Genomic DNA, 26,975 nt, shown 5'->3' on the forward strand with positions numbered 1-26,975 from the left:
CCAAAATCATTCATATGGTCCAACTGCACTCGCCTCATGAAAACTGAAATAGGTACATATTTAAAAACGAGATGTAGTCAGCATCCCGTGTCGGAATTCTGACCATCGGCATCCCGACCGCTGGGATCTCACACCCAACCTCAGGATGTAGTCAGCATCCCAGCGTGCGGGATGCAGATGGCCGAAAATACCGGAGCCAAAATTCTGTCAGTGTCAGGATCCTGGCACCAGAATCACGACCGCTGACATCCCGAAGGTAAGTATTGGGGTTAGGGGAGGGTTAGGGAGAGGGCTTAGGGTTAGGCATTACAGGGAGGGTTAGGGTTAGGCACTAAGGGGGTGGGTTAGTATTAGGGTATTAGGGAGGGGAGGTTAGGTTTAGACACTCGACGGGAGGTTAGGTTTAGTCACCGGGGAGGGGGAGGTTAGGTTTAGGCACTATGGAGGGAGATTAGGTTTAGGCACCGGGGAGGGGGAGGTTAGGTTTAGGCACTGGGGAGGGAGGTTAGGTTTAGGCATCGGGGAGGGGGAGGTTACGTTTAGGCAAAAGGGAGGGAGGTTAGGTGTAGGCACTATGGATGGAGGTTAGGTTTAGGTACTAGGGAGGGAGGTTAGGGATAGGCATCAGGAAGGTAGGGTTAGGGTTAGGTGTAAGGGTTACACTTACCTTGTTCCTTATGGGTGTCGGGATTCTGACTGTCAGGATGACGCTGTCGGTATTCTGACCAGCAGCAATCCGACCGCAGGAGGTGTCAGAAATTTAAACTTTTCTGACACCTCCTGCTTAAAACCCAAAAAGTCAGAAGGCTCTCATACCCAACCCTTTAAAACAACAATAGTACATAGCATTTGCAGCTATATGCAATTAAAACAAACTGACACCTATTATTCATCTATTTGCATGTCCTGCACTAATGAAACTAACCGTAGTGTACATTTTAGATAGATGGTCATTTTATAGGTGCAAATGTGATTCTGAATTTAAGTGAGAGTTGGAGTATTAATGGAAATAATGTGGCTCTGCAGTAATGTGGTTGGTAAGATAAATGCCAAAATGCCAAAATATAAAGCTGTTCTACAGTAATTTGCTTGAAATGTGATGTTGTTTAATAATTTATTTTACTGTTTCACTTAAATCATGCTTTTCATTTTTATGATTTTAGGTAATGACAGAAGATCCTAAATTAGCTAATAGGGACCAGCAAGCCTCGGCCAGTATGACGGCCAGTGCGTACAGGTCTAGTGGCGGTAATTTCCTACATATCGGGGTAACAGCTCAGGTGCTGAAACCAGGAAACAATGTTATTGTCAGCTTTAATATTTGGAACAAAGACCCTGCTGTTCAAGACCAGATCGGACATTTTAACTATGTGGTAATTTCTTGTGCATGAATTTAAATGCCTGATATTCTATGGATTGTTTCTATACCAGCAGTGTGTATTCAAGTTTAAATTTGTCTTTAACCAATTTGAATGGATGGACCCACACTTGTCCCATGTTGTGTTCAATAATAACTTAGCTGAGACATCAAGAAGTTCAACTAATTTTGACTCATGACTGGCCTGATACAGGCCATCCTAACACAATAGAGTCATCACCTCATTCCCCCTGCAAAATGTAAATTTAAGCTAACGTCTTATATTTTTGTAGAAATTGTACAATTTGCAAATTATTGTAATTATTCTGCTGCATTTCACTATAACAATAGAGGTACATGTTGTTTTTAATCAGTTTCCAAACAGAGCTGCTCCACCAGGCCTTCAGGCAGCAGGACCGGCCCATCAGGCCATCTGCCCTGGCAGATGTACAGATATATCTGTTGGATATATCATCGGCTGTGCAGCAGGGCCACCCAGATGTGTCTGTGACTGAAGTCGTTCACAGACATATATTCTGTACACATGGACAGATTCGCTATGTGATATGTTGTACGTTAGCTGATTGAACGACATATTGCATAGTGTGTACCCAGCATTAGGTTCCCTCTGCTGTAGGTAGGAGTCTTGGCAAGCCACAATATGGCATGACTCTCTGCCTGGTAACAACTTTCTCTCTTTTTTTCAGGTTTTGGGGGTATATTTACTAAAGTGAGAGTTTTTAGAAGTGGAAATGTTTCCCATAGCAACCAATCAGATTCTAGCTATAATCTTCTAGAAGGTGCTAGATTAATGTTAAGGAGAGTCTGATTGGTTGCTATGGGCAACATTTCGACTCCTACAAACCTGCATTTTAGTAAATAGATATACATATATGTTCACCTAATATGCATATTATAACTTATACTGTGTGTTTTACTTTACACACAGATTTGAAAATTGTTTTCTTCCCATAGATACTGAACAAGGGGAGAATAATGAAAGTGGGCAGACAGGAGAGGGCACCCGGTCAGTCACCAGTGAATATGGTGCTGATAATTACAGGAGAATTCATCCCGTCTTTCCGCATCGTGGGGTATTATACGTTGAAAACCGATGCAGGGCATGAGATTGTTGCTGACTCTATCTGGGTAGATGTGACAGATACCTGTTTGGGGACGGTAAGAGACTTTTGATAGTAGATATGATTACAAATATTTGTAGTTTAATTCATTATTTTAGTCACGATCCACAAGAAAAAAATAAGTTTAAATATAACCATTAATTTATATGCATTAATCCAATACATTACTGGAGCACCTTTGCTACATCCAATGTGGTGGGTTCCCCAGTATCTACTGTTGCGCAGCAATGTAGTAAGTGATTGTGGTGCTCACTACTGTGTAAGTTTTTTGTTTAAATCTGTTTTATTAAGAGTTTTCAAGTGTTATACAATAAAATGAGAATACTTAGGGTATAAGCCAAGTATACATATGAGGTTAAAAGACATCTAATGAAAATGAAATTGGATAGGAAGGAAAGGGAAAGGTGAGGGGAAGGAGGGAAGGGGTCTGGTCACGTGCTCGTGATTAAAGACCACAGACATAGAGTAACATCATGATATCATCTCATATACTGTAGATTTATAGCTTCATTATCAATAATAAAGATCCATCTATCCTAGGTTGGCAAAAAGTATAGCAGGAGTAATGGAGACATATGCAGATATTGACAAAGTGGATATGTATAAGCTATTTTTAATTTTAGTTTTCATAAGTGGGTTAAGAGTAAACAATATGGGAAACAAGAAATAATTAAATTAATACATACTACATTTCTATATGTGTATATTCTGAGAGTTGCCTAGACAAGAACCACTCTGTGGATTTGAAAATTTTTAAAATGTGAGTTTGAGATGGAGGATCCAAGGAGTCTATATAGAAACACCTTTTAGAATAGAATTTTTCAGCTCCTCTATTAATATCAGGAAAGGTGTCCCTTCTATCAAAATATAAGAGCTGGAGAAGTTTTATTTTGGCTTCTGAGACTGAGGGAGAGGAAATTTTTGTCCAGTGACATAGCACTGCGGAATATGTGTGCGCTATATAAATAACTGGTAATAAAATAATAAATAATAGAATTACTTTCCTTGCTACTGTAACTGTAACCGTGAGAAATGGGATCAACTGCTTTTTTTTTGTACCCAAATCCCAATTCGAGAGATCCCACCATAGGCAGGCCTTTGGATCTGGGGTCAACAGGAGTGAGCATAAGGAATTTATATAATTTATTAATTTGTGCCAGAATTTTTTGATTTTCCTGCATTTCCACATACAGTGCAAGAAACCCTGCAACTGAGATATGACACTTTGGACTCTCTGCAGTGTATGAGACGCTAAAATGTTGTCTTTGAATAGGTGCTATATAGGCTCTAAAAACTGTCCTGATGTGAACGTCTTGAAGATATGAGGATCTTAAAATCTTAAGAGTGGAATCGTAGTGTAGAAATAGATTTTCATCATCTCCCAAATCAGACCAATCCGATTTCCATAGGGATAATGTTCTATCCCTCTGAGTATTGTAAGACATATCTACCAATATCGTATAGAGATATCTGAGTTTGTACGGCATATTAAGAGTATTTTTTAGCAGCACACATATAGAATCTTTCAAGGAGACCTCCTTCATGGCCTGAGGTATGGATGAGATGAAGTGTCTTGTTTGGAGGTACATGTAAACGTTTGTGTTTGGTATGTTAAATTGCTGTCTAAGATCCGAGAAACTGAGTAAGGATCCTCCAGGATCAAAAACTTTGGCCGTAATAGATAATCCTTTTGCACGCCAAGTTCTAAAAGTTGAATTAGTCTGAGTTGATGGGACGGAGGGAATACCCCAGAGAGGAATATAGGGTGAGGAATTAAAATTTCTGTGAAATCTTTTATTTAAGGTTCTCCAAGCAAGATATGTATCTTTAAAGATAATATGGGATAAAATATGAGGGGGAATGTCTTGGGATTTCGAGTGCAATAGAGCAGCTGGAGAATAAGGAGAAAATATGTCAGCGTCGAGTTCCATGTCAGTATATACACCTCTGTCAAGAAGCCAATCACTGATATATCTAAAAAAGACAGATAAGAGTATGTTGAGAAGTCAGGATAACCCACGCCACCCTTCTGTCGAGATAGGGATAATTTTGCCATAGCGATCCGGGGTTTTTTATTCTGCCAGATAAATTTAGACATTCATTTTTGGATATGATGCAAGTCATGTTTAGAAATACTAATAGGAAGCATCTGTAATAAATAAAATATTTTTGGGAAAACCACCGTCTTTATAACAAGCAATGAAAGTGGAAGAAGCTTCCAGTTATCTAACAATGCAGACACCTGAGTAATTTTTGCGGAAAACTTAGATTTATATAGGTCTGGTAAGGCAGTAGGAATTTGCACACCTAAATATTTTATCTGTGACTTATTAAGCTTGAAAGTTTTCACTAAAGGGATATCTTATAATGTGCTATAGTGCCTGAGATTGGAAGAATTTCTGATCTGTCGAAATTAATTCTATAACCAGAAAAGGAGCCGAATGAATTGATCAGGTCTATTATTGCGGAAAGCGAGTAAGCTGGGTTTGAAACAAATAACAACATGTCGTCTGCGTAGAGGGCAACTTTAAGAGTCACCTCTCTTATAGAAATACCGTGAATACAGTGGAAGATCTAAGAGCTATGGCTAGGGGTTCAATCGCAATGGCAAATAAAAGAGGGGATAATGGGCATCCCTGTCTGGTGCCTTTTAGTATGGGGAAGGGTAATGACAAAAAAACATTGCAAGATACTTGTGATTGTGAGTTAGCATAAAGTTAGGTAATTAAATTACAGAAAGAAGTAGGAAATCCAAATGTATTTAATGAATGGAGAAGGTGGGGCCAGGTGATAAGGTCAAAGGCCTTTTCAGCATCTAGGGAAAGAATGAGGTTCGGATTAGAAATGGGGATCTCATTATACTGCATATGTTGAATCGCAGACAAGACTCTTCGAACATTTAAGATAGAGTGCCTACCCCAAATGAAGCCCGTTTGGTCCTGGTGTATTACACTGGGCAACAATAATTTAATCCTATCAGCTATTATTTTTGTGAGAATATTGTAATCAGAATTTAAGAGTGATATCGGCCTGTAGGATGCCGGGGAGGATAGATCTCTTCCTGATTTCGGGAGGACCTTTATGATTGCATGATTAAAGTATAGAGGTGGAGCATTTCTCAATATTAAATGGTTAAAAACTAATACCAAGGTATCTGCAATGCTAGAGGAGAGCAATTTATAAAAGTCACTTCCTAGCCCATCAGGACCAGGAGCTTTATATGGTTTCAGATGTTGAATTACCTTTTGTACGTCATCTATAGTCACTGGGGCCAATATTGTATCAGATTGGTCAGGTGAGAGATGTGGATATTGGAGTGTGGGCCAATGAGCATTAGAAATCGAACTATCTGAGGTATTGTCTATCTGAGACGTATCAAAAGCATATAAGGATTTGTAAAAATCTCGCATCATGTCTGAGATTTGACTATCAGAGGAGGTAAATGTACCTGACATAGTCTTGAGTGGATGTACTAGCATGGAAGGACGTGAACCATTCAGTAAATTAGTGAAAATTCATCCAGATTTGTTCCCGAATTTATGGAACTTATAATTGGTAGCATAAAGATATTTATCTCCCATATCAGTAAGAAATTCCTCAAAATTGATTTTTTTCCTTTAGATACTGACCCTTGGTACTAGGTGATGGGTTAGATTTATATGCTTGGTATGCATTGGTTAGAGCATTCTGAAGAGTTAGATATGACAAGGTGTATTTTTTATTTATATCCGCTACATACAAAATAATGGCTCCTCTGATCAGTGACTTAGGAGCTTGCCAAAACAAAGGAGGATTCATTTTGGCATATTCTGAGTTGTTAATTCGAAATTCCTCCCAAACCGCCTCAAGTCTGTTTTTGAATTTGGGGGAGCGCATAAGGTGAGAGGGGAAATGCCATAATTTATGTGGACCTTTATCAATATGTAGGTGGATCTTAATCCTAATTAAGGAATGATCTGAAATAATGATAGGATCAATATGGGTTTCTGTTACTTGTGGGAATATAGATTTGGATACTAACAGGTAGTCAATTCTTGACAAAGAATTGTGAGCGGCTGAGGCACAAGTGAAGTCTTTTTCGGTAGGATTTAACGCTCTACAAGCATCTATTAGTTGCAATCTAGAAGCAAAAAGGGGAATCCCTAATTTAGGGAGTGCTGAGGGGCACAAAGTAGGCTTAGATTTATCAAGGTATGTAGATGAGATTAGATTAAAGTCTCCTCCTACTATCAACCTAGAATTACTATGAGTAATGAGTTTGGCTAATAATTTTTGGAAGAACTGTCTTGAATATACTGTATGTTAGGGGCGTACACATGTTATATTACTAAAGGCAGATTATTATATAATAGCTCAGTTATAACATATCTGCCCTCAGGATCAGAGCATACAGAAGAAACCTTCAGTTGTAGGGAACGTTTGGCCAATATAACGACACCTCTCTTTTTTGAAGTAAACGAAGCCGAGGCAATTAAGCACCACTGCATCATTTGCAATTTACATGTTTCTGAAGCCGTGAGATGGGTTTCCTGTAATAACGCTATATCTATATTTTGTTTAGACAGATACATTAAAACTTGACGTCGTTTGGCAGGGGAGTTGATTCCTCCTATGTTCCAAGAACCTATACTTAGCTGTGACATCATGAAACCTTAAAAGGAGAAAGAAGAGCTTTTCTATACTTCACCACGGACTTACTTAAGAATGCATTGACCAGAGGAGGGCAAGGAAAGGAGGGGAAAAGACATGAGGGAGAAAAACAAATAAAAATAGACAAGGGGTACAAAGTAATATAAGACAACAATAATAAACATAGAAAGAACATCCCTAAAATAGGGTAGGTAAATATACAGTACCTAAATCTTTGAACTTCCTAGTATATCAGAAATAATTGAAGTAAACCAACAATTAAGATAACTGCGGGGCTGAGCTCCGACCTAATATCTCGGTAATGTAAAACCAGATGGGGGGCTTATATTATGAGAGGTTTTTTTTTTTTTTTTGTTATTATAATTATTAATAAAAATCCGCATTATCAAGCGGAAAAATAATGAGAAACAAACATGACATAGATAGAGAATAACATATATTGTATTATGAACCGGCGGAATCTAATTAAGGCATTAGATAATCTGCCACCACAGATTTAAAAAAGTAGAAGAAACCTAGGTACCACATATTAATGTGCCTATACAAAAAAGTGTTGAAGGTAAGTTATCAACCTGAATTAACCTTATAGCAGTGAGGGCAACTGCCATAAATCTATAAAAAAGACTTAGAATAAGTCCAGTATATGGCGACATCTCACCAGGATAACATGACAGGGAATCTTGAAGAGAGGGAACACTGCAGAACTCAGGTCTGTTGGGAGGAGGTCGGGTTGTGTGGTAACAAAAAAGGGTCTCGGTAAATTGGGTGTAAGTTCCTGCCAGAAGAACCACGATAAGCCTTGCTTAGTGAATATTTTTGTTTTATTTTTGTGATTTATTGATGTTGAACAGCTCCAGGTGACAGGAGACAAGAAAGATGACAACGCAGTACAGAGCCCTGGGACAACTATGAATCTGAAGCTGACAGCAGATCACAAGGCCAGCGTGGGGCTGGTGGCTGTGGATAAAGGCGTCTATGTGCTCAGCAGCAAGTTTAAAATATCTCAACGCAAGGTGCGTAGAGTAATATGCTTCTGACATTTAAGTTTAATTGTTATAACAAGAGAAAACAAGATCCCAACTTGTGACCTGGGCGGCAGAGATGGTAAAATGTTTTGCATCTCTGCCTCTCAGCACTGAGGTTTTGTGTTCGATTCCCACTATGGCCCTTAATGTGTGCGTTTCCCCCAAGTACTTTGGTTTCCTCCCACAATCCAAAAATATACTGGTAGGTTAATTGGCTAGTGTTTGTGTATACATGTGGTAGGGGATAGGGATTGTGAGCTCCACTGGGGCAGGGACTGATGTGAATGGCCAAATTATTCTCTGTAAAATGCTGTGGAATATGTGTGTCTATATTAATAACTGGTAATAATTTAAAAACATAATGTATGCCTCAAGAAGCTTATTACTATATATCATTTAACTTTCATTTAGACTATAGTTTGATGGATGTATGTAGGTGTACCTCAAATCTCATTTGTTCTTTTTACAAGGTTTGGGACTCCGTGGAGAAGTATGATATCGGTTGTACTCCAGGGAGTGGTGCTGATGCCCCAGGAGTGTTTTATGATGCTGGTCTGGCCCTACAGACAAGCTTCCAGATGACAACCCCACAGAGATCAGGTGATCATAGGTTATAGACAGTTATTTCCAAAAGACACCAATTCAAATCCTCATACAGGTCACTTCTTAATCTGAAAGTGAAAGTATCCAAATGGTTGAGCGACAAAGATCTCTGTCCTACTGTCGAGAAGAACGCAAATGAAAAAAGCATCCACCAAAAATGTAAAGTGTACCTTGGGTAGGGCTCCAATTATATGTTAAGTTATTTGTAACTGTGCTGCAATAATCATATCATCCAGATCCTCTTACTACATGGATGCAAGGTTTCATAATGTGGGCAAACACCGAACAGTGCTAATAATGCTGCTTGTATAGTACATACATTTTCACAAAACCAATCATCATTAGCCATGTAACCAGGCTGTCAATTTGGAGGACCTATCCACTAAGCCAAACAACCAGGACAAGATTTGACTGGGCCAATGTGCAAGGACTTTCTGTTCATGTGTACTTAATTATTTTCCTGGGTAGCCATGAGGGCATACCTCTCCTGTTCCAAACAGTAGAAATTTCCACAATATTACATTTTAATGGTAGACATGAGGAAATAGGTCTGGGTGCAGATAACAATGGGTTATTTAAAATTGTATTAATTGTGATTTGCATAAATCTGAGATTACCAAATAACTGCATGGTACCACATTGGACCACCATCCATTACCAGCCCTAACACACCCACTCACATACATACACACACACACACACACACACACACATACACACACAGGAAGGCTCCATACCGGTGGGAACCCAGACAATGCAATGGATTTGTCCAAATGATGCTTTACACCTACTGTATATGGGATTAGATCAGATACTTCATTACCATGCAATGTCCTTTGTCACAGCACTATACATACATAGTATCTGCACCAGATTTAGGAGTGTCGGTACCTTAGTACACTAACTTTCACAACAATATGAACAAGGTATAGATGTGTGCGGAACCCCGTGTTTTGGTTTGGATTTAGTTTTGATTTTGGAAATATTGGAGCCCTAACATAATCATCTTTTCATAGTAAAAGCTGTTAGGAGCCTTTGAATTAATGTGTGTGGTGGTGCCAACATATTTATCGATCTGTGGGTCTCATTCAGAGCCGCTCGTAAGCGGCCGCTCGTTCGTTCCGAGTGATGTTCGCACATCTGCGCATGAGTACGGATTGTAATACGCATGTGCGAACCAGTCAGTACGGCTGAAAATCGTGTGCTCACTAAATAGCGAATGCCTGCTATTTTGAGAGACAGGAGGAGGCGTATGTGGGTGGTAACAGGGGAAGGTGTTTGAAAACGGGGAGTGGAGATCAGAACGCAGGCATGCCTAAAGGTCAAAACGGGCGTTTTAAGGGTGTGCATAATTAATACAGCAGCATCATTGACCACGTCACTTGCATTTTTTTATAGACAGAACTGCTCGCAAGATTGCGGTAGGAAAAACCAACCACAAGAATAGCGAGCAGTTCCTACGCTGTTCGATGTACTCGATTAATCTATTAAATAGCGGACATGACGTATGATGCGAGCGGCCAGGGGGCGTATTTTTCAAAAAAACGCCCGCATGTTTTGTTCGCTCGTTCAGACATAGAGGCGTCAACAGACCGCAAAGAGCGAACGGTTCATTTAAATAGCCACCCCCTTTATCAGAACGACTGTCCGCAAATAGCGTCCGGCTCTGAATCAGACCCTGTATCCAGACATTTATTATCTTCTTTACATGTCCCTCATTTCTAAAAAATACAAAAAAGTAGAGCGTTTGTCCCTTTTTATACATTTTTGAAGGACTCCTCTTCGATTGTACTCTGTGATTTTCTCAAAAACTTTGGAGAAGATCCCTCTGCTGTGGGAATGACTCCATAGGCACAACGCAGCTAGCACAGCCTGAATATGGTGGTAACTTATGGGGCAAAGCTCTGGCAACTTATGGGTTTTAGAACTTGCTACGTAGGGCAGACCGCAGTCCACATTGAGATTAATGGGGAACTGCAGTCTGAAGCTCTAATTAGCCTTCTGGAGGAGATATAATCTGCATTTGGCTACTGCTACACTGCCAGGATATATCAAATCAAACAGAAACTGCGGTTTAAGCATGATTTTAGTAGAAAGATTCCTTAACCTTTTGGCATCTTAACGTGTTTGTCTTGTTTTTCTTTCCCTCAGAGCCTTTATGTGAGGCTAAATTAAAACGTAGACGACGTTCATCAGCAGCGTTTATTCATCATAAAGACACTAAAGGTAAAACCTGGATGGAAGCCGCCAACTGTTGCTGTTCGGGCAATGCAGTTACTCACTCTCACACATCTCCGTTCAACTTTTAACTTGCTGTGTTTTACTGTCATCCTTCTGATTCAGTTTTTTATATTAGTTATATCCATAAAACATTTCATATTCTTGACTACATAATATAAAGACCCTGATTAAAATCACAGAAAAAAATAGCAATATATTTAGTGGATGTCACAAGAAGTCATATAAACCAAAATATTGATAATATATGAAGGGCGGACAATCTTTTTGGAATGCCTAATGTGTATAGTACATCGGCACAAAAAAAATATTTTTCTAATGTTGCTCCAACCTGTTCATTTCCCCTCAAATTTTATTTTAATGAAGCGCCCAAAATGTGTTGTAAAACTAGAGCACAGGTTCTCAAACTCGGTCCTCAGGACCCCAAACAGTGCATGTTTTCCAGGTCTCCTCACAGAATCACAAGTGAAATAATTACTGTAGCTCCACCTGTGAATCTTTTAAAATGTCTCAGTGAGTAATGAATACACCTGTGCACCTGCTGGGTGATCTAGAAAACGTGACCTGTGTGGGGTCCTGAGGGCCGAGTTTTAGAACCACTGAACTAGAGGAATTGAATGATTGAATAAGAAATCAAGGGTTTTCAATCTCAAGGCTGGGTGCTGCCTTTGGGGCAGCATGTATTAGAATGTTGCCTATTGTTTTAAGGAGAGTGACTTAAAGGTCTTGTTAATTAACATCAGGATGGGCTTAGCCAAAGCTTTTTTTGTTCTTGTCTTACCTTCCTCCCATATTGTGTGATTGGTTTTGGTGGCGATATTTAACAACAAGTTTTATCACACGCAACAGCGTTTCACTCGTTGCAAATGATAACACTCATTGATAAATTAGCCCTTAAGTGTGTTCAATTGTCTATTTGTTGTAGTTTTGGGTGCTTTCACTTTTGTTGACTGTTTAGTTGGCTGAACACTCTGACTGGTGCAGTGTCATCACCCTACTGGGTGGGTAGTCAAGTTAGAAAGTTGAGTCACTTCAGTGGGTACCTTTTTCTCTTGTACAGTAGTTATTGATGTTGTTTTTGTGTGCCTGGGGCTGTATCCGCCTGCAATGTGTGTGTTATAGTAGCGCTTTTATACCAAAATTCTGGGTCTGACCCGAAGGTTCTAGCAGGGTTCCAATCCGGATCAGACCCGGAATTTCCCTGGCGCCGTCCCAGGATATTCCCGATTTGGCACCATTCACACCGGAGCCGGGTCTGCAGAGACCCGGCTTTTCCAGCGTTGAAGTGGACACTTGGAGATGACGTCATCTCCAAGCGCTACTGAAGCTGGCCAATCGGCAGGCAAGTGGCACGATCCAGGTCCCCCTGGCCTGGATCGCGCCGTTTACACTGCAGGGTTTCACAGGTTAATCCTGTGTTAAACCCTCCAAGTTACCTGGGTTGGATTGCCGGGTCACTGGACCCAGCAATCCAACCCAGTCCCCTTTTACACCAGGGAGCTACCCGGGTTAACCCTGCAATAACCCGGGTTTTGGCTCTGGTGTAAAAGGGGTATTAGTTATTACTATCCTGCATTGCTAGTTTGGGATGACTCTGGCTATCCTGTCTTTGCCACCATACTGTGTCCTTTATTACTTTAAAATATATTTTCATTTTAAAAAATATAGCAAACAAATTTTCGGCCAAGCCCATGTCTCTGTGTCTTTACTTTATTATTGGTTTGTTCTTTGTTGTTTTTGCATGTTATAGTACGCTCACTAGGCACTTCTCAGCCATTAGAAGGTTTATAGTAAATCAATGGTTGATAAACACCCTTTGAGATTATCACATTGACCTATCTATACTGAGAAAATACCAACACAACTGCTGTGATGTGATGTAAATGTAAGACACATAGAGGTTCAATAATTGAGTTACCATCAGTATAGGAAGGGGATCATCAATTAATTTACTGAATTTAAAAGGTGATTGACAACATTCTTACAAGAGTTATAGTGATAGAGAGGGAGATGCGCTAAACTTTGGATAGTGATAAAATGGAAAGAGATAACGTACCAACCAATGAGCTCCTAGCTGTAACTTTGCAGGCTGTGTTTGAAACATCGCAGTTAGGAGCTGATTGGTTGGTACTTTATCTCTCTCCACTTTATAACTCTCTAAGGCATAGTTCATTTACCCAAGAATTTAACTAGTGCTACTAAATTGCATTATATTGGTGACAGATCCAGGGAAATAATCCAACAACGTTTTCCAGGTCAAAGAGGATTTCTTCATCTCGTTGAGAGGTTGGATTGGCGAATATTAATTAACTTTCCTTTCTCTGGACCAACATAATCACAATTAACACAGGTTTGATTTTGACTGACATGTCTTTTCACAGTCTTATTGTGTACAGCAGCTATGAAACATGGTATAAGTGAAGCGATATCATATTAGATCAAAGTCGAACAACATCATTTATATTCTCCTTAGAACATGAGAATAAAACGGCGAGTGAGATAACTGGTCTTCGGGAGCTGTCAACAGTCCTTACATTATTTGTTATCTACTTTTTTTTTTCCCGTCTTTTTCCAATCTTTTTTGTCTGTTATTTACCATTTTTGGTTTGCGAGGGTGGATTTACTGAGCAAAGGCCAATTTTTGTGTCCTAATCTTGCAGCCTCGCAATACACAGGCCAGGAGAAGACGTGCTGTCAGGATGGAATGCTTGTAAACCCCATGGGTCACAGCTGTGAGCGTCGTTCCCGTCTCATACAGGAGGGACGGAATTGCATTGCTGCCTTCCTTGACTGCTGCAAGCACATTGAGAAGCTGAAGGCATCTGACAGGGATCAGAAAGAGCATGATGAGCTAGAAAGAAGTAAGTAGACCTAATAAAGAGAAATGCCCCATAGTCTATTAGAAACAAAGTACAATGGGGATGTGTCCACCAAGCAGAAGAAGGAAATACAATGTGAAATAGACTAAATGTCATGATCCTTTTTTATTATACTTGTCAATAAAAGTTTTTTTCATTTTGTACTCCACATGGTGGTGCAACAAGTGTTCTGATTATCTTCATACTTTTTTAATAGACCTTTACATGGTGAGTATAATTTTTTTTCCTTTGGGGAGTTTGTGATAAAATGGGGCATCTGTGGAATGGAATACAAAGCTTGCCTTGTACCATCAGGGACCAGGGTAATAAAGGATGTCAGGCTCCTGGGCATTGTTTCAGTCCTACTGAACATCCTCCCAAGTCCCCTGCCCTTTGTATTCCCCAGTACACAAAAATAGGTCAAATATATGAAGGTTGTACCTGGGGTCTTTTTTTACAAGTTTTTATTGCCATTTATGTATTATTATTACTACTGCCACTACTACTACTATTATTATTATTATTATTATTATTATTATTATTATTTATTACTACTGTTATTATTATTTTTATTATTATTAGTAGTAGTAGTAGTAGTAGTAGTAGTAGTATTACTACTATTATTATTTTTATTATTATTATTATTATTATTATTATTATTATTATTTATCACTACTGTTATTATTATTTTTATTATTATTAGTATTATTATTAGTAGTAGTAGTATTACTACTACTATTATTATTATTATTATTATTACTACTGTTGTTTTTATAATAATAATAATAATAATAATAATAATAATAATAATAATAATTATTATTATTATTATTATTATTATTATTAGACAAACTTTTTATGCAGAGTCATACAGAGAAGATTTGTCATTCATAACAGTCTCTGCCACATTATATTATAAATTCTCTAGCACACAAGCACGCACATACACACTTGGTTTAATTTTTGTTAGAATCCAGTGACACTACCAGTATGTTTTTGAAGTGTACGAGGAAAATGGAGCTCTCAGGGGAATACCCATGTGAACATGGGGAGAACATACAAACTGGATACAAATAGGTCCTTGACCTTGGCCAGCAATTGAATGAATGACCCTAGTGCTGTGAGGCAACAATGTTAACCACTAAGCCACAGTGTTATCCTGTAATATGTTATTTTAGACATAACAGACCCTTCTTCACAGGAGGCAGGAGACCATGCTGATGCCATGAACAGCCTTCCAACTGGCCAATAGAATCACTAAGCAATTTTAGCTGAACCCTAGATTGGGAGATGTGGGAATAAAGCCGATTTTAAAAGAAACTGACTGAAAGAGATTAATGGCAAAATTTACTAAGCGGCGGGTTCTAAACCCCTGGCGGTTTTGCTATCCGCAGATTTACTAAGGCCAAAACCGCTGCAAAACCACCATCAAAACACATTTTAGAAACTGCCACCAAACCGCTGGGGTTTAGAACACGCAGTTTAGTAAATTTTGCCCAACGGCTGGTTCCTATAATTTACATATTAGCCCTTACTAAAAATATAAAATCGAGCTTATCTCAGTAAAACTCATACATGTTAAAATTGGTGACCAGTAATATCCACTAGTGAAATGTCTTTAAGACCGCTTAGAATGCAAAGGAAAAAAAAACAATACTTAGTGAAATCCTGTATGAGATATTTAATGCACTTATATACAGTACATACTTAGGAATTTCACATACAATGGAGAGACACCAGTCAATAAAGTGCAGACAGAAGGTGTCAAACCCAATGCATTTCATTGTAGTAGTGTCGCTAAGACTTCATCAGGGGTGCATATAGCCAGGCATCACAGCTATGAGGCAGACAGCATCATTTATCTCTAAATGGTTGGTGCTATCACCGAATCAGATACATTGATATAGGGGAAAAAAAATATCCCAGTATGTTCTATACATAATTAAAAATGAAGCTCACATTTATTCAATAATATCCCATGTTTTATCATCTTAATCCAGACTGGTTTTACATCAGCAACTACAAAATTCATAAATGTCACCTGAAAGTCTCTGTTTGATTTTATTTATTTTTCACCCATGTACTTTATCACGTTTTAAATGTATATTTTACCTATCTAAGGTGATGATGCCAGTGATTACATTGATGACTCTGCAATAGTAACCAGATCACATTTCCCGGAAAGTTGGCTCTGGAAGATAGAGACAATGACAGAAAAACCTGATGATAAGGGGTAATTATTGTATGATTTTGCAAGTCAGCAACTTCTGAATCCCAAGGGGTAATTGGCAAGTGTTGTTTCTTTTTACCATCAAACAGACAAGTAATGGGTGCAATACAATTCCTGATGAATGCCATGGCACATTTCTTTTAAAATGAATGGGTATTATAAACAAATTTAAATTTCCCTAATTAAGATGATGTTGGATGCTCAGAATATTCATCAGGACAGGTCTATATATGGCCAGATTATACTGTCCATCCTTGGTCAGATATTAAAAATTATATTTTTTTAAATGGCAAATGAGTATTTTAAAATAACATATTTAATATATATATATATATATATTTTTTTTTTTTTTTAAAGGCAATGCATAGTTTAGTTTTCTTTTGCACAAAATCAATATTTCATGTTTGTGTGAGTTTCCAGGTTTCTGGGGCCAAATGTAATAGGGTGAGCATTTAGAAAATGTGAGAGAAAACTCTCACATTTACTCAGCCAATGTAATAAAGTCAGAAAACAGGCAAACCTGCATGTTTTTCAGACTCAAAAAACTCTCAAGATTTAAACTCTCATCCAGGTGTTTCCTGTTTTGAAAATACAACTCAATCAAAGTATTAAACTGCATACACACACAACGATTTTGTTACCAACGATTTTATGAACGATTTTTATGAACGATTATCTGTCTGATTTTTTAAAGTGTAATGAACGATTTTTTTGAACTACAAACGATTTTTGCATTTTCCCTTAATGAAAATCGTTGAGTTGACAAGTCTGACTGAACTACAAACTACAAACGTGAACGCGCATGAACGATTATCATTCATCGTTCATCGTTTGACTCAGAAAGTGACCGATTTTATTTAAACGATTATCATTAAACAATATCGTTTAACGATAAACGTGCAAAAAATCGTTGTGTGTGTATGCAGCTTCAGTGTGAGAGTTTTACTGCTAAACTCTTACATTTTCTACACTCTCACCCTATTACATTTGGCTCCATGTATTAGTTGGATTAAATATAAGTAAATATAATCAGCTTGATTGAGATAAGACTTCTATGATAGTGTGAGGTTATTTTGTGAATAAGTTCTAGTGAACACAGGGATCATTACTACTACATAAACGACAATTCTGTATGTGAAGTCTGATCTCCACTACAGGTTTTTGCAATATTTTTCTGTGTGGTTAATCTGTTAACCTCATACATAAAGTAAAAAAAAAAAAAAATCAGGTGGTAATGAAATTAACAAATAGTTTTTAGTGAACAAAAATAAAAATAAAATACTAAAAGCAGCAGGATCAGAGTATGCCTGTGGATGCATATATACAATATATTACCGTATACCTTACTTGCAACAAAAATTCACAAGAGATGTTCACAAGTGAAAACTGATATGGAAACAATGTCATAACATCAAAATATGTTTAAATATTAAAAGTATTTATTATATATTAAGCAACTGGTAGCTATACAACAAATCAAATCAATATTCATCATATCAATAGAATTTGTTATTAAAGAAATTCCTAAGGAGGTGGATCGTATGTAAAAATACAATATTCTAATAATAAAACAAAACTTTCAATGTCCAGAGGAACATAATAATAATAATAATAATAATAATAATAATAATAATAATAATAATAATAATATTAATAATAAGTTAATTGTGCACATCAGTAGTAATACACAGGTAGGCTAAAGCTTCCCACACTTCAGGTCCTTGTGTATTCCAAGTACCAGAAACATGACATCATCTGGCACATGTGGTATTAGAGCAATTGGACACATGTCAATTCCTGGTCAACCAATTATAGGTGACCTAATTAACCAAGGCAACCTAGAACAACTAACAATACCCACAATGATAATAAAAAATAAATATTGCAATCAAAGATCACAGACCTCTTTAAAAATAAAATAAAAAAGGTGGAAAATGAAGTTAAAGCTTAGGCTCTGTCCGAGGCTATACATTGTTTTCTTTCTTCTTGTTTACTTACATAACTGGAGAAAATTATTTGTTTTAATAGGATTTCAAACAAGATCTTCAGTGTTCACCTAAAAGAGTCAATAACTACATGGGAGGTTTTGGCTGTAAGTTTGTCTGAAAGCAAAGGTAAGCACATCATTTATTTATAAAGTGAAGTTCCATTTTTTTTTTACACTTGGATGTCTATTTGGTCAGCACAGTTGGAGTAATGGTTAGCATTACTGTCTCACAGCACTGAGGTCTTAAGGTTTGATTCCCACCACGGCCCTAACTGTGTGGAGTTTGTAAATTCTCCCTCTGATTGTGTGGTTTTCCTTTGGGTACTCTTGTTACCTTCCGCAATCCAAAAATACACCGGTAGGTTATTTGGCACCTGACAAAAACTTAACCCTAGTGAGTATGTGTGTGTGTGAGCATGTGATAGGGGACATAGATTGTAAGCTCCACTGGGGCAGGGACTGATGTGAATGGCCAAATATTCTCTGTAAAGTGCTGCATAATATGTGTGCATGATATAAATAACTAGTAATAAATATATGTAATCCAGTATCAGGGATGGTGTTTCTTCATGTTGTGTCTGTATTGTGAGAATCAGGGCTGGGTTAAAGTTTGCGGGGGCCCTGAAAATAAAAATTGTCCAAATGATATACTGTACTGGCAATGTGTTAAGTACAATGTCTAAATACTTCCAGCATCACAAATGTGCAGACCACAGTGTAGCGCCCCCATTTCACATCATCATGTCACACAGGGTCCTCATTATTCCACACTGTAACCCCATTACACATCATGCTTTCTAACTGCTACTCACAAGCCTGTGATCTCAAATATTGCAATCTGCCGACTGAAGAGGAAACTTTGAAGAAGCATCTGCTACAGTACACCACAGACATACCACTGGTTCTGTCAGAAACACTCTGATGCCTCCTCCTTTACCTTCTCACTTGGCTAATCCTGACCACACTGACAATGTCACCCATTGTATAGTCATTTGTTGCAGCTAGTTGGGAGGGGGGTCATGTTGGTCCCTCTTCCCAGCATGCCCCCATTTCCATCATGTAAGTTTACTGCTGGTAATATAGTCATATGCCCCACACTCCTGAGCTCAGGAGCCCTTGGTCAACCACCCCGGCTGTCCTGTTAGTTATCCAGAGGAAGGCGTGATTATGGACTAGGATGATCTTTTCTCATTTATGATGTGTTTTATTACAATAATGGTGCTATTTCTTCATCCAAAGTGTATATGACCTTGGATCAGGATAGTGTTCCTAATGTAGGATGTTTGTGAATTAGAATAAGGCTGACATTTCCTCATGCAGCAGCATGGTGGCACAGTGATCAGCACTCTCTCACAGAAATCAGGTTATGCATTTGATTACTTTGCAGGGCGCTATCTGGGTGGAGTTTGTATATCACGCCTGTGATTGTATTGGTTTCCTCTAGGGGCTTCCGTAGGAGTTAAGATCAGGATGATGTTTACTCATGTAATGTAGTTTCTGAGTTGAACCGAGTCCCGGCTCGGGTCCTCCAACCAATTTGGTTTCCAAAATGAGGCAAAACATAATTTTCTTGGCACTTTCAGAACTTGTCTGTTTTGGATTGCATGTGAGTTCCTCCATTGTCAGGGCCGGTGCAAGGTTTCTCGGCACCCTAGGCAAAACTTCAGCCTACTGCCCCCAATTGCCACCAATACACAGTTCCCAGCCCCTCAGGTGAAAGTGCATTCACCGCCTGCATTAAGTACAAAAAAGATGTCTCTTTCAGAGACATCCTCAATTTTGCGGTAGGCAGACTTAGTGGTGCCCCCTATACCCCGGGGCCCTAGGCCGCTGCCTATTGGTAGAGCCAGCCCTGTCGATCACAGGGGAGTGCATGGAGAAGGTGTGGGCTGTATTTGAGAGATAGTTGTAATTGGGAAGGGTGTAAAAGAAAGCAGCCATCTTTAATCAGTGTGTCAGGGTCATACACTACCAAGGGCAATCTGCAAACAGGCTCCTGTCACTGTATGTGTATCAGACACTGGCTAGTATATTTTTAAACTTGAATGCACCACCTTCTCACTCTAAAACTAGCTGTGTCACTGCTAAAATAGGCAAAGTAGTGCACCAAAAGAACACTAGGGGCTAAGAACAAATTGTGTGCTCGCAAACTTCACAGATTTCTGTGTAGTTATTATTATTATTATTATTATTATCCTTTATTTATATGGCGCCACAAGGCTTCCGCAGCGCCTCACAAAGTACATAAACAAATGAGCAAACACAAAAACAGCGACTTACAGTACAAAACAATGCAGGACAAGGACATAGTTTATAAACATTGCTGCAATAGCAATCATAACACTCATAAAAAGCAGCAGGGCATTAGCTACCAAGTGGTTGGTGCCCTTGTTGGGAGTTTGGAGTAGATGATCATATAAGTGGGGGAAGGAGAAGCACATGAGGGAAGAGGGCCCTGCTCGTGAGAGCTAGTTTAAGGGTGTCTAATGGTGTCAATGAGTGCTATGTCTAAGTAGCAATTTAGAGCCCCTTGTATAAACTAGCTATGGTGTGACGGAAGAGTGTTTAGCAAAGTCGGGAACCTTGTTAGCATTAGTGTAGGAGGCTACTTCCAAAAATTGTGTAAAAACTGATGTTCATCAAAATGAAGTACAGATTATATGAGGAAATACTTTAACACCATTTACAGAGCCTGTAATGATGGATTCCAGGGGGAATGAGCTAACATTGTGTGAGGATGATATTAACAACCGTGATGAGGGTGATGAGGGCACTGTTAGCCTTAACAGTGTTAGCTGTAGCTTGGTTTAACCAAACCACCAAATATTTTCTTCTGTAGAGACCCAAATAGCCAAGCACTTCAGTCATAAAAGGGTCAATCCCTGTTGCTGACTTGTTTGGTATGATAAACTGTGCATATCTTTTTAATATACAACAGGACAATTCCATTGTGCACTACTTTTCATAATGGGCTTTGCCAATATAGTTTATCATTTCAGAACCCATATATAATACTGTACTATTACTTGATGTTTTGGAACTTAATAAACAATAAAATTGACTATGGCAAGTACAGTTTGAGTTGCTTATTTAAACTTTTCCTCCTTCACTAGATATTGAAGTATCTATGATATCCTGCTTCTTGACTCTTTTCTGGAGGTCACAGCAACAATATAAATTTCTCTTTCTGGACAGCCACTTGTCATGGACGTTGATGTTCTTGCAAGACCATCCATAAGCAACTTCTCATCTACGTGTATAGGCCCTCTATTCTGCATATTTGCTACAGTCATATAGAGAACATGTAACATTGATTACAGTCTCAGCTGTAATAGGCACATAAGCCCCCACTAATATAGCACATAATGCTTGCAAAGCTTCTGGAAAGCATTGCTTAGTTTGAATTTGAAAGCTTGGTTTAATTTTTTTCCCATGTTTCCTATTTACTTTTACTTATAGTAGTAGTAATAATTCCCCCTCCAGTCAGCTTTGCTGTTCTCAGGTATGTGACTTGATAGTTGGAGAAGTTTGTAAATAGCTTACTAATTAATGATCAATTTTTACTTTTTACTATAATCAATTTCTGAGGTCTGTGATTTGCTGTTTGGAAATAACTTGTTATTAATTTATCAATTTTTACTAAGCTGGCTTGAATCACCTCTATTGACCTGAGGACTGTGATTTACTCATTGGAGAAGTTTGTTATTACCTTATCAACTATCAATTTTTACTTGAATGGGATCTGGCTTGGATCACCTGTATTGACCTAAGGCCAATAGTTGCTGGTTAGAGAAGTTTATTAACTTACAGTAGGCAGTTACCATGACTTGAATTGCCTAAATTGGCCTAAGCCTGTGACTTACTGGTTGGAGAAGTTTGCTATTAACTTATCATTTATACATTTCTACTAAGCTTTTACTCTAGATTGAATCACCTGTATTGGACTGCGGCCTTTGATTTGCTGGTTGGAGAAGTTTACATGTGGGGCTTGGTTTTAATAGTTTGTTCCATGTTTTGAATCTGCTTTCCCTTCCACTAAATACTCAATCTCCAATCAAATGTAATGGCCATGGCCCTGTAATTTGTTGTGTGTGGTAAGTTTGATGGTAATATAGTGTTCTACTAGACTTTACTCTGGCAGCAATCACCTGTACTGGTCTGAGGCCTGTGATTTGGTGTTTAGAGAAGTGTGTTTGTAATATTAATATATTATATTTTCTACTATGCTATTATTTAAGGCTAAATGTCTTGATCAATGAAAACATCCTACAGGGTTGGATAGCTTATTAAACGGAATCAGTATCCCGGCAGCGGCAGCCCGACATCAGCAGAGTTCCCGGCAGCGGAAGCCCGGCAGCGCTGGAAATCCTGATCATGGATAGGTAAGTATTCTCTAACCTAACCTAACCCCCCTAACTCTAACCCTCCTTAGGGGTGCCTAACCCTAACCTCCCCCCCAAGTGCCTAACCCTAATCCCCCATCTAAGTGCCTAACCCTAACCACCCCCTTCCCCGCTGCCTAAACCTAAGTCCCCCGGGGGGGTGCCTAACCCTAAGTCCCCCTCGGGGGTGCCTAACCCTAACCCTCCCTCCCCCAAGCCTAACCCTAACCCTCCCGGGGGGGTGCCTAACCCTAAGTTCCCCCCGGGAACCCTAAACCTAACCCTCCCCCCCGCGGCTGTCCACTTGCGGCGCCCTGCATCACTACGATCGGGATGCCGGGCGCCGACAGCTGGATAGCCAATATGATGCCGTTTTTGAGATCCGTACATATCCGAGTAAAACCGGACTGCACAACTCTAGTCGTAATTGACTGACAATAACTGGAAATAAGTATTATTGATGTTAATAGTATTGTAGGAACAAAAACAGATTCAAATTAAATTATAATATCAATTTGCAAAGAAATCCAAATCCCAAACCTATACATTTGAAGGTGGATTTGCCAAAACATGATGATGATTTAGAATCAAAACTATAACCAAAACACTGGATCTGCACACATCTCTTGTTTCCACATGTATGATGTGTAGGATCTAGGATTAGGATAATGTTTCCTCATGTAATGTAGAAAGTATATGATCTAGGATCGGGATAATATGACCTTAAGTAAGAGATGTGACTCAGTATCAAAAAGGTGTTTCATCTACAATGTGATGTAAGATCAGGTTGGTAATTACAAGAATACTGTAATTCTGCAGTATGTGTTGGGTTCAGGCAAATTTAGGATAATGCTTCCTCGCATTTTATGTTTTATTCTTGTTTTTTTTTCTTTGTCATTGGCAGGTATCTGTGTTTCTCAACCATACGAGATCAGGGTTATGAAGAACTTCTTCATTGACCTGAAGCTGCCCTATTCTGTGGTGAGGAACGAGCAAGTGGAGATACGGGCCATTCTCTACAACTATGGCAACAGTAACATGAAGGCAAGTCAACCAGTTTATAGTAATAACCACAATAAGGCCCAAATGTAATAGGGTGAGAGTTTAGCAGTAATACTCTCACACTTTCTAAACTCGCCCAGTGTAATAGAGTCCGAGAACAGGCAAACTCGCCCAGTGTAATAGAGCCCGAGAACATGCGAACGTGCACAATGTAATAGAGTAAGAGAACATGCAAACTCGCCCAATGTAATAGAGCCAGAGAACATGCAAACTCGCCCAATGTAATAGAACCCGAGAACATGCAAACTCGCCCAATGTAATACAGCCCGAGAACATGCAAACTCGTACAATGTACAGTAATAGAGCCAGAGAACAGGCAAACTCGCACAATGTAGTAGAGTAAGAGAACATGCAAACTCGCACAATGTAATAGAGCAAGAGAACATGCAAACTCGCCCAATGTAATACAGCCCGAGAACATGCAAACTCGTACAATGTACAGTAATAGAGCCAGAGAACATGCAAACTCGCCCAATGTAATAGAGCCAGAGAACATGCAAGCTCGTACAATGTACAGTAATAGAGCCAGAGAACAGGCAAACTCGCACAATGTAATAGAGTAAGAGAACATGCAAACTCGCACAATGTAATAGAGCCAGAGAACAAGTAAACTTGCACAATGTACAGTAATAGAGCCAGAGAACAGGCAAACTCGCACAATGCAGTAGAGTAAGAGAAAATGTAAACTCGCACAGTGTAATTGAGTAAGAGAACATGCAAACTCGCCCAATGTAATAGAGTAAGAGAACATGCAAACTCGCCCAATGTAATAGAGCCAGAGAACATGCAAACTCGCACAATGTAATAGAGCCCGAGAAGATGCAAACTCGCCCAATGTAATAGAGCCAGAGAACATGCAAACTCGCCCAATGTGATATAGCCAGAGAACATGCAAACTCACACAATGTAATAGAGCCAGAGAACATGCAAACTCGCCCAATGTGATATAGCCAGAGAACATGCAAACTCAATGTAATAGAGCCAGAGAACATGCAAACTCGCACAATTTACAGTAATAGAGCCAGAGAACATGCAAACTTGCACAATGTAAAAGAGCCAGAGACCATGCAAACTCGCCCAATGTAATAGAGCCCAAGAACATGCAAACTTGCCCAATGTAATAGAGCCAGAGAACATGCAAACTCGCCCAATGTAATAGAGCCAGAGAACATGCAAACTTGCCCAATGTAATAGAGCCCGAGAACATGCAAACTGGCCCAGTGTAATAGAGCCCAAGAACATGCAAACTGGCACTATTTAAACTCTCATCCAGATTTTTTCCCATTTTGACGATAAAACTCGACCAATGTGAGAGCTTACTGCTAAACTCTCACATTTTCTAATCTCTGACCCAATTACATTTGGCCTTAAAAGTCCGTACTGAACACACATACTCTTTTGTGATGCCACTTACCAACTTTTGTTAATAAAATAAGAATATAGTGATACTGTATGTTTAGTGCTATATTTATTATTGTTTTATTGATAATCATAGACTTGGTACTAATAGAGCATTGTTAGATTAACATGTGGTGCTGGGCTGTACAATGTTATCATTATGAACAGTCTGAGTACGGAACCTTCTTGAACTCCCCGGTGTGAAGAAAGTGTTCCCACACTATATAAGACATGTAAGAGTTTGCTTAACACACTGGTGCTCTCCATATAAATGTAAAGCTTGAGTGCAGGAACTTGTAAGGCAAAAGAGAGGTAAGGAATTATTACTGGAGACTAGACCAGGTTACAACTGGGAGGTATTAGAGAATTGAGAAGACCGATGATATTCCTTGCTATGGATTATGTGCATGGAGGCGTTTATTTTGTCCACACATGCTAAAGCAAGATTTAGTTTGGTGGAACAGGGTTATTTAAATCAGAGTGTTTACTACATAGGCAACAATGTAAGAGATAATCAACACTTTAAAATAAGTCATACAAGGGTAAAATGACAAACAACTAACAAGAAACCCACTGCACAAATAGTTCAATGGGTTGTTCATCCTGCTCTCAATGTGGGGTGAGTCAGCCACCTAGGAAATATAAATATAAAAGAGAGCGCTGAAACAGCTGTTTAAATATAATAGAATTTATTTTAAATCCCTTTACTAATAATTAAATGATGAACCAGATATGGCCGGCAATACTGTAACCAGATATACTGGCGTAAATCACACAATAAAAATACAATATGATATAAAAACAATAAGTTACATATTAATAAGACCTATACATCATATGACCTAGAATAACATGCATATATAAATGATTGTGACAATAGTATAAATAAGCATTGGCTACTATAATTTTCCAATGCAAATAATACAATTATTTAAACATGTAGCGATGGAATATGCACAATGTTTAATCTATATGTATATATTACTTCACTAACAATGGATATTAACCTTCCAAGTTATATAACAGACATTAAAACTGCAAAACAGCCCAGACAACCTAGGTAGATGAATCTAGGAAAATTCCTGTAATTTGTTTGAAGCCACCACTACTGTAGCAGTCCAGAAATGTTCATAGTGGTATATATACTGAAAGTGCGGATTATCACAATACTTTTTCAGTTATCTCCCCTTTTCTGCCTTAATTAGCATTGGCAGTGAGTGTCTGGATAATTTCTACAAATCCTTGTATATCACTTGAGTTAATGAAGCTTTCTTTATAGCATATGCTTCTTTCAACGATAGGAGTCTTCCCCGCTCACATGAACATACTTGAACAATTCACCAGCTTTAATAATCAGCTTTAAAGTTATATGGTGCTCACAAGGAATTCCTTTTCATAAGTTCCAAAGCATGAGCTTATATAAGCTGTTTAGCGCAGCTACTCAAGTAATATATAAAAGTCCCAGTCCTTCAAACAGAGCTGCTGTAGCTACATTGCATTATTGATACAATTGTATCACCTGTATAACGAATGAAGTCCGTCTGCATCAGCAGTAGAATCCTCTTGGCACTTAGCCTGCAGTTTTTACCTCAGTGTATCGCTCAGCTCTCAGGGTACCCTTTGGATTAGCAATCAATCCGAGCAGAGAAGCATTTACCCGGTATCTCCGGATGATGTAAGATCAGTCTGTTCAGATCAGTAAGCCGGCGTCTCCGGGAATTGAAAAAAACGCGTTTCTCCGCCTTGCTAATCGGCGGCTTCCTCAGTCAGTAATTTCAACACTGAATGAGACTCTCCTTTTATCAGTCTCACAGGATTCGTGCATGCACGCTTTGGTTATCAATCCAGGCTCATTAAAGCCTCACCTGTGTGTCCAGATCGTGAATGTGTAGAAACTGGTCTATATTATTCCACAAATTTCCTCTTCATTATGTCGCTCAGGTAACAGAATAAAAATCCAAATTTTTTTAGTTAATTGCAACCTTATTTGTAACAAGAGAACACCATATATATTGCATAGCATTATTCAGCCTGTGTCGATAA

General features: G+C 38.7%; 1 protein-coding gene across 3 annotated transcripts in view; it reads left to right on the forward strand.

The window, feature by feature from the left end:
* Positions 1-26,975, forward strand: part of LOC148454321 (venom factor-like) — a 184,853-nt gene that overhangs the window by 50,146 nt on the left and 107,732 nt on the right. For 2 of the 3 annotated variants that reach the window (XM_088461041.1, XM_088461042.1), the window contains exons 11-19: positions 1,164-1,373; positions 2,333-2,536; positions 8,001-8,162; positions 8,645-8,774; positions 10,929-11,003; positions 13,676-13,876; positions 15,995-16,106; positions 18,132-18,217; positions 23,377-23,516. In XM_088461041.1, the coding sequence (XP_088317167.1) occupies positions 1,164-1,373; positions 2,333-2,536; positions 8,001-8,162; positions 8,645-8,774; positions 10,929-11,003; positions 13,676-13,876; positions 15,995-16,106; positions 18,132-18,217; positions 23,377-23,516 (1,320 nt within the window). Of the gene's footprint in view, positions 1-1,163; positions 1,374-2,332; positions 2,537-8,000; positions 8,163-8,644; positions 8,775-10,928; positions 11,004-13,675; positions 13,877-15,994; positions 16,107-18,131; positions 18,218-23,376; positions 23,529-26,975 lie in introns of all 3 variants that reach the window. The other variant, XM_088461040.1, reaches the window with a different exon arrangement.

Source organism: Taudactylus pleione, unplaced genomic scaffold, assembly GCF_031769625.1.
Source record: "Taudactylus pleione unplaced genomic scaffold, aTauple2 ptg001005l, whole genome shotgun sequence".
NCBI classification, from domain to species: domain Eukaryota; kingdom Metazoa; phylum Chordata; class Amphibia; order Anura; family Myobatrachidae; genus Taudactylus; species Taudactylus pleione.